This window comes from Poromitra crassiceps, assembly GCF_964638095.1.
Source record: "Poromitra crassiceps genome assembly, chromosome: 18".
In the NCBI taxonomy this organism is placed as follows: domain Eukaryota; kingdom Metazoa; phylum Chordata; class Actinopteri; order Beryciformes; family Melamphaidae; genus Poromitra; species Poromitra crassiceps.
Genome location: NC_139636.1, coordinates 25010142 through 25019049, shown reverse-complemented (window position 1 = coordinate 25019049; position 8908 = coordinate 25010142). Strand labels below are relative to the sequence as shown.

General features: G+C 45.2%; 1 protein-coding gene across 1 annotated transcript; it reads right to left on the bottom strand.

The window, feature by feature from the left end:
* Positions 1-2143: 2143 nt before the first annotated feature.
* fbxl22 (F-box and leucine-rich repeat protein 22) lies at positions 2144-8196 on the bottom strand (the record flags this gene model as incomplete). Its single annotated transcript, XM_083654671.1, has 2 exons — positions 2144-2492; positions 7859-8196. 2 exons carry the CDS (start codon positions 8194-8196, stop codon positions 2144-2146), a joined length of 687 nt encoding a protein of 228 aa, XP_083510797.1.
* Positions 8197-8908: the final 712 nt, after the last annotated feature.

The following is an 8908-nucleotide window of genomic DNA, read 5'->3' as shown; positions in this document are numbered from 1 at the left end:
CAATAAAATATATACATTCCCCATGGGCATGCGGGGAAACTAGAGGAGTGACTCTTTGATACATTGTTACATGTCTATGGCTCATTCCTGTTATTACAGTCACGTTGTTACATGTCTATGGCTCATTCCTGTTATTGTACTGGAGCGACGCAGGCGGGCCGATGTGCCTCAGGAGTCTCATAACTCCCAAACGATCTCTCCTGGAAAGCACAGTACTAGTATCGAGGCCAAACTCTATCCTAGATGGTGAATAATATTGTTATTTGTTGTCTGACGTCTAAACAGCCCTAGCCCCTGTATCAGTGCTAACAACACAGCTATTCGTCTAGTGTTGGTTTGGGGCTCTATTGTTGGAGCAACATTGACAACGAGTACATGCTATGCTATGCTAGCATCACCCTCCCGTGGGGGCTCTCTTGCGTCACCATGATATGTGGTATTCACACGTTCAACTGCCAGAGTGTTACATCAGAGTAGCTATAGAGAAGATGCAAGATGGTAAGAAATAAACTTCGGCCATTTTAAATGTGTCAGCAGCTGCTATGGAGGCCATCCATCCACAGAGAGCCAAGATGGGGGGTGGGGGGGGGGGTTGTTGGGCTATTGTGATTCTATTTGATTTGACAGCATTTCTCAGTTCATTCTGCCCTCTGGAAACCAAACACTGAGAATAATAGGGCGTTAGTGTTTTGACCATTTTTGTCATTAAATATCACAAATCAAATCTTATTGAATACATTTGTATCAGGATACAATCTACTCCTTGTCTAAGTACAGTGTTATTACTGTAATTTAAATTGTATGCCAAAGGCCAGAAACATTTTGTGGTGATGTTGCTAACAAGTGCCTCTACTTTATTATGCAAGAGAGATGGCTCTTTGCCACCACTGGTGTTGTAATTCTGCAATAATGGATCAATAGACCGGTTACTGGTTACTCTTTTTGGCTCTGCAGAGGGTCTGCACACAGTCATATTTCTATTTGTTTTTGAGTTGATGCATTACAGCACCATGTGAAAAGTGATTTTTATGGCACGTAAAACAAATTGCAACTGTTAAACACCTTCTTAGAAAATCAGTCTTTAATAGTTTCACAGCACAGTTTCACATAATCATCATTATCTTATTTCCATTGGGACATCATTGTAGAATAGTAACCTCACCCTTCTTGAGCAAGAAAAAGAAACAGCTGTGTAATTGCTCAACATAACCTCTTCAGAACAGTGTCTGTTTTGAACATGTCCTTTTGAGAAGAGGAGGGGAGGGGGGGGGGGGGGGGGGGCTGTTTCCCCCCCCCCCCCCCCTTAAGGTGACCTTCTGTAAGAAAATATGGTCACGCTTCAGAGACACCGTCACAGGACAGGGAGCACCCCGCCGCAGTAGCAGCAGCCTACAATAAATTTGTCACATGGAATGTACAGACAGACACACTTGTCTATTCAACCTACTTTCATGTGTGCCAGAGTCTTTATATAACATGCTTCCAATCACAGCTCAGGCTCGGTGAACCCTTCCTAGCGCTGAGATGGCTTACAGTGACCCAGAATAGACACACAGTTCATTGTAACATTGTAACAGTTCAGTCTCATTTCTCTATAGTCTAATAAGCAATTGTGTGGTGTAGGTGTGTATGCCTCTGGGGGAGGTGTGCGTACGTGTGTGTGTGTGTGTGTGTGTGTGTGTGTGTGTGTGTGTGTGTGTGTGTGTGTGTGTGTGTGTGTGTGTGTGTGTGTGTGTGTGTGTGTGTGTGTGTGTGTGTGTGTGCTAACGGAATCAATACAACCATTTCAATCAAATGTATGGTTTGAAACATAATTATAAGGCCACCTGTCTTGATGAGACTTAATTGCAAGGAATGTGCATGGCATTCTATCTGATTAACATAGAATATACAGTAGAAGCAGCATCGCTTTGTAGTCAACACTGATATACAACATGACAACATGTGCATATAAAAAAGTATCAAAAAGTGTTTGTAAAAACTATTAAATACAGATACAAATTAAATGCAAAAGCTAAACCAATCCAGGCAACCTAGTGGTCCTGGAATGTTTCCTTCAGAAGGTGAAGCACTGAGCTTGTAGTGTGCCCCCTTGTGGTCCCTTGTTGAGTTACGGTCCATGGAAGAGGGCAGAGGTCAGAGGTCAGGAGAACTGCAGGACCTTCTGCAGCGTCCTCCTGATGTCTGCCCTCTCGTCGGGCATGCTGTCTGGGATCATGCGGGCGCTCCTCTCCGCGCTCAGCCTCACGGCCGGCCTCCTCTCCCTGACCAGCTGCAGCCCTGCCCGGGTCACGTTCCGGCAGAAGTCCACCTGGAGCTCCGCCAGGCTGAGGCCGTGGGCCGCCACAGCCTCCAGGACGCAGTCGGTGATGCGGACGCAGTTCTCCAGACGGAGCCGGCGCAGCCTCCTGCAGCCCCGCAGCACAGCCGTCACATCCTGGTCAGTGATGTGCGCACAGCCAGACAGGGTCAGGGAGAGCAGGTGGGGGCACCTGGGAGAGAGAGAGAGAGAGAGACAGCAGTCAGGGAGGTTTGAACATTAACTGTGGAGACAGGTTGGGCATCCGGGTTGTGCAGCGGTCGATTCCCTGCATAACAACATGAGGGCCGCGGGTTCGAGCCCCCGTGTTGCCTCCAGCTTGGTCGGGCGTCCATACAGGCTCAATTGGCCGTGTCTGCGGGTGAGAAGCCGGATTAAGGGTGGTATGTGTCGCGGTTGCTGCACTAGTGCCTCCTCTGGTTGGTCGGGACGGGGCGCCTGTCCTGGGGGAGGGGAACTGGGGGGAATAGCGTGACCCCATCCCACACACTACGTCCCTTGATAGAAAACAATCAAACTGTGGCGACGGGTTCAGACACACGTGAGTCCTGTTCTGCATCATCTTTACCCGTCGTTCCTCAGGGCATAGAGTAACAGGGGATTAGTTTGTTTGGAGAAGGACTTGCCTAAAGTAAGCAATGCTGTTTGGCGTGTGTGCTGATTTGAAGAAGAATACACTTCAAGTCCCTTGAATGGAATCGGTTAACAAAGGACGCCGTATAGATCGGGGCCTGATCCGAGCCATATGTCAACAGGCTGTAAACAACACCATTGAGAGGCAGCAACCTGATCTGTCTGACAATAGAGCAGTTTAATGCAAAGGCTAGACTACGCTATCTTTTCTTTACACACTGTCCCTCTGGGAATATATGTTTCTGTCCTCTAAAAATCCAGCTTTTGTGGGGGGGGGGGGGGGGGGGGGGGACTGTCTGTGCTATAGGACAATTGAAGGATGTCTGACTGGAAATTGGACCATGGCATACAATGACGATTTTTCGTGCTTAATTTTACCAAGATCTGAGCTGTTGCAGTAAATGATGTTTATCAGCAGAGCTCTGCAGCCCACTGGCAGGCCCGCACAGAGCAGGCACACACACACGCACACACACGCACACACACACACACACACACACACACACACACACACACACACACACACACACACACACACACACACACACAGAACAGGCACACACACACACACGCACGCGCGCACGCACAGAGCAGGCACACACACACACACACACACACAGAGCAGGCACACACACACACACACAGAGCAGGCACACACACACATGCACGCGCACGCACGCACGCACGCACGCACGCACACACACACACACACACACTGATGGCAGTGGCTCGGGGATGTCATTCACGTTCACTGAAGCAGATTACATAAAGGCTTATATAATCTTAGCACTTTAGCACATGTGAGGCTGGGGCATTCCATTTGCCTGTGTGTGTTGTGGGTACTGTCCCAATAACCTGCAGGCATGGGATAGCACAGTGAATACACGTGCCCCGCTGCATTTGCATGGGGCCAATGTGGGGCTTTATCAGCGGATGTGATTGCACGGTATTGACATTAACAGAAAGGGCGGGTTTCTTTTCTTCTTTTTTTGGAGAATGACGGAAGCTCGGTATCTGGGAATCTCTAAATGCCATTCAGTCGGCCTGTGTTGACTGTAGTTAGTATAACGCAGGAGAGATGTGTTGACTGTAGTTAGTATAACGCAGGAGAGATGTGTATCAGAGCGGTGAATGGAGGAACACGAAGGGAATAAAAACTTCATCGGTCCTCCTTACATAAGCCGCCCTGCTCTCATGGCACCTCCCCTCCCTTTGTGCCAATGTTTTTTTTGTCTGTGTTTTTTGGCGAAAGCACAACTGTCTTCACAACAGACTGTCTCTCATGCTATAATCTCTCCTCCCCAAATCCCCCCCACAACCCTCTTTTTCTCATATACACGTTAACTATTTCCCTCTTTAACATCATTTGGAAGTGCCTCATACTAGCACCTCCTGTGTAAAACAGTTTTCACTCTCAAATTAATTTAGATTTTGACGGGACTGCACCTATATGGTTTTCCCACATTTCAAGACTGTATATATGCACATAAAACTAAGATTTTGATCAATTGTGAGCACAAGTTCTTAGCTATCTGTATATACAGTACTAGTCAAAGGTTTGGATAGACTTTCTCATTTAAGTGAATGGGAAGCTGTGTTCAAACTTTTGACTGGTACCGTACAGTAAGATATTCTCCGGCACGACTGGCAGTGTCAGTATGTGGACAAGACACCTTGGACTTTGGGTCCCTAATCCTACTAAGAGACGACTACCACACCTCCACCATGACAAACATCTACACTATGTGTGCACTCGGTTTCAAAATGATCTGGGGGGAGAGGTGAGGGAAGAGGAGGTATCTGTGTTTTCGTTTGTGGATTATCTTTTGTGTATTGTACTATTATGCTTTTTAATCTTGCCCTGTGGCAGGTTTATTCCACTGATGCCTTTTTTGGTTGTGTGCCTTCGTTGCATGAGGATATGTGAAATATAATGTCATCTCTCTTGTGAATGCGAGATGAAATGCAACAAATCATGATGTGGAAGTGGGATTTGCGAAGGAATCATTGACAGTAAATAGAAGGAATCTGTTGTCAACAGCATTTCCACTTTTCAATTCTTTGAGGCATTTCTTGTGATATGGCTTACAATAAAACAAACTACAGGACATGGTTTACACTAAAACAAACTACAGGGAGGGCAGTTTAGTTTCTTGTGATATGGTTTTACACTAAAACAAACTACAGGGAGGGCAGTTTAGTTTCTTGTGATATGGTTTTACACTAAAACAAACTACAGGGAGGGCAGTTTAGTTTGAGCTGAAGACAGCTCACTGCAAAGGCCACAGCACCATTTAAACCTGTAATCATCTTTCAAATGACCTGTTTGGTTTCCTAACAGTTATTTTGTCCGGTCAAGTCATCCAGTGAACTCCAGAGGGAACTCAAAATTCAAATCCTCTGGCCTCTTCAGTTGAAGGGTTTGTTTTGGAAACGATCGATTTTTTAAATCGATTTTGGAAATCGTATCTAAATGCAGCAATCTTTAAAAAAAAAAACAGCTGCCCTTATGCATGAAGTGTAAATACTAGGGGTGTCACGATACACTCAGTTCACGATACGATACGTATCACGATACTGGGTTCACGATAACGATACGATACGATACGATTTTAACAATATTTTTTTAAACTTGAATAATGACAATATATGACTGGAAAAGTAGTATTTTATTTGAAATGCACAAATACAAAACATGCTGTTGTGGGAAATTGTTATTACAATAACAACTAGAAAAAACATGAGATTGGAGATAATGCTTATCTTGAAATAGAATGAGTTACACCGTCACTTAGATTTACTTTGAACTAAAAGGTTTCTCAGCAGTATAAATTCTCATTATGCATCTTCAGTTTTTCTTCAAACTCAAACAACAAGACTTTTCTTAGTCTATTTTTTATGCATCTTCAGTTTTTCCTGTCAAGTAAACAGTTTTGCCAGAAACTCAATTGAATGGTTTCTCTCCTGTATAACTTCTCATGTGTCTCTTCAGAGACTTGTTCAACTGAACTACTTTCCACACATTGAACTTCAACAAACAAAGACGTTTCTTTGTCTATTTTTGAAAAAAAAAAAAAAAAAAAAAAAAAAAAAAAAAAATTCACGATATGAGATTTCATCTCAACGATACATATCGTGACGTTTTACTATCGCGAAATTTCGTGGGACGATATATTGTGACACCCCTAGTAAATACAGTAGGCCTACTTTGTAAGCAAAGTTCATGACTCATAATAACTGTTGGCTTTGTTTTTGCCAGCACTCATATTGTAAGAGAAGATAAAAGCTTTTAAACTCTACAGGAATAATGTGTCATTGTCACCTCGTGCCAAGGATAATTTTTTCACACCCACAAAACATTGCACTTTGAGAGTACATCTAATTTTATGTTGTGAAATTGTAATAAGTGACTCTCTTGCCAAAAATAAAACTAATTGAGTCATTGATGTCCAAAATGTATGCACTGTAGTCAACTGGCATTAGAATAGCATTAAACCATGTGAACCAAAAAGAGAGCCAAATATGTGTGTTTTAGAGTTTTCTAAAGAGAGAAAGGGAAAAAAAACTGTTCTCAGCTTGGCGTCAGACAGTGTGTGTGAAGCCTTAACCAGGAAGAAGAGGCAGGCAGAGGCACACGCACATGTCCATTCCTCTGACAGCAACAAAGAGTCAATTGTAGGCTCCACCTGCCTGTGTAAATCTCCAGTCTGCAGCAGACTGGGAGGGTCTGCAGCCAAAATGACTATCTCCCCCGCAGCCCCTCTTCTCCTTCTCCTCCTCCTCCTCCTCCTCCTCCTCCTCCTCCTCCTCCTCCTCCTCCTCCTCCTCCTCCTCCTCCTCCTCCTCCCACTGTCACGTGCCCTTGTTTTATTTCCCTTGAACAATTTGGGAGGCGTTATCACTCTCTGCCATTTCACGGCAGCTTGAGGGGATGAGATAGTGAACTCAGACTAAAGTCGGTGGTTCTAGTTTTGACTGGTCTTATAGCTGTGGCTCGCATCTCGAGTTTCACAATAAAGGGAGATCCTCACGGGTGTTACACTGAGCTCAAATGAGACAGCCCCTCTCTCGCCTCCTCTTGTCCCAGACAGCTGTGGTGGCCAGGCTCCCTCGCGTCAACTGCTATTACTGGCTGCCTTGAAGACATTGTCCAGAGACCTCATTATGCCTCTCGAGGCTGATTCTTCTATGCCGGCTATGCAGAAGGCCCAAAGTCAATAGAATTAGCAATTTCTGTATTTCAGTAACCTATCAAATTCAACTGTCACATAATGTTAGGCTAATGTTATTTGACATCTGACCATAGTTATATAGTATTAGTTAATAGATCATAGTTATGGCTTAGATGTGAGATTTTTCTGTCTCTGTAGCCAATATGGATACTTTCTCTAATGAGAACACTGTGGAAAGCATTGGGTGGTGTTAAATTAAGGAGTTCCTACAGTATCTCTCCTTTCCCTGGGTCACAGTGACATGTTAGTCTGAGAGCAGTTGATTGATTGAGGTAAACACTCTTTCCCTCAACATTCTCTCCACTTACAGGCAGAACATGGAGGTGATGTTGACACACTGGCGTGCGTTTGAAACCATTTTAGGTTAGCGCTGTCTCTGTCTCCTATTGCTTACAGCTGAACATAATGGATTTTAGGAAGTCGTACGCTACTGAATGACAAGAGTTTTATGTCCTGTGGGTCTGAATCACTGACATATATGGTCTGAATGACGAAAGAAAACTAAAACTAAGGCTCCGGTGAATTCCCTACTACATTCTAGCACAATGTTGTGACATGCAGCCATGCCTAATGTTTGTATTTCATCATTGCTTGCTAAGATTAGTCATCTTCAGCAGAAGTACAATTCAAATGACATGTGGCAGAGCAAAGGGAAAATCACACAAGCACTCACATATGGCAGACATGGGCCAGGAAGGTGCTGACCAGACTCTCGTGTTTACTGCAGATGTCCCTCTGGAACGAGGTCTTCAGCCAGTCCTCGATGTTGCACACTTGCTGGACTCTGCTGGAGTGCCAGCAGATGGTCAGGAAGCGCAGTGAAGGTCCCAGCACAAAGTTGTCCCATCTCAGCTGGCATGGGGAGCTGAAGCGGAGCAGCGACCAGAGGCAGGGATCCAGGAAGACTTCGCGGAGCCGCCGGCAGGTCAGAGACAGGCTCCTGCGGCTGTCCTTGTCCAAGAAGGAGAAGAGGTGGAGCAGACACTCGCCGTTGAGCTGGGTGAGATGCATGGTGCCTCGTCCCCGGGGCAGTGAAAGGGCCGGCTGATACACAGCCACACAATCAACCTCCAGTCCGTATTGTGTGGCCTAGATACATGATGCCTCCTTAGGCGCACGCTGGAGGCCTGCACATATAAGGCCGTGGAGTGAAGGCTATTTTGGGAAGACAACTGCTGGTGCAGTCAAAGATGGAAATGTGTGAGCCCCTTTCCATCTGTCATATGGCTCTTAACAGGCGGCAAGCAGGCAGCCCGCTGGACCGGCCAGATGTTTACACTGTCCTGGCCTAATTCTCAAACTGAAATGTATCCGAGGCCTGTATACAACTTTAATGACCCATTTTAGGACCAGAACTTTCCTCCATTGTCTCTGCTCCTCACTTTAGATAATACATTAATTATAAAGCCTATTCCAATTACACAACTTGAACCCAACACACCCTGGAAGGCATGGTGGCTCCTCACTGGTTAACACTGTTGCCTCACAGCAAGAAGGTCCTGGGTTTGTACCCCGGTCCGTCCAAGGTCCTTTCTGTGTGGAGTTTGCATGTTCTCCCCGGGCTTATGTGCAGAAGCGTCACGCCCATTGAAACTGGGGATTTAAAAAAAAAGAAAAATTCATGGCGGTAATTAGTAGTAGAGCATCAATCCCCTTTTCAAACATGTGAAGCTAAATGAACTGATTGATAGATAAATCAATCAATCATGAGTGGATTCAGCAC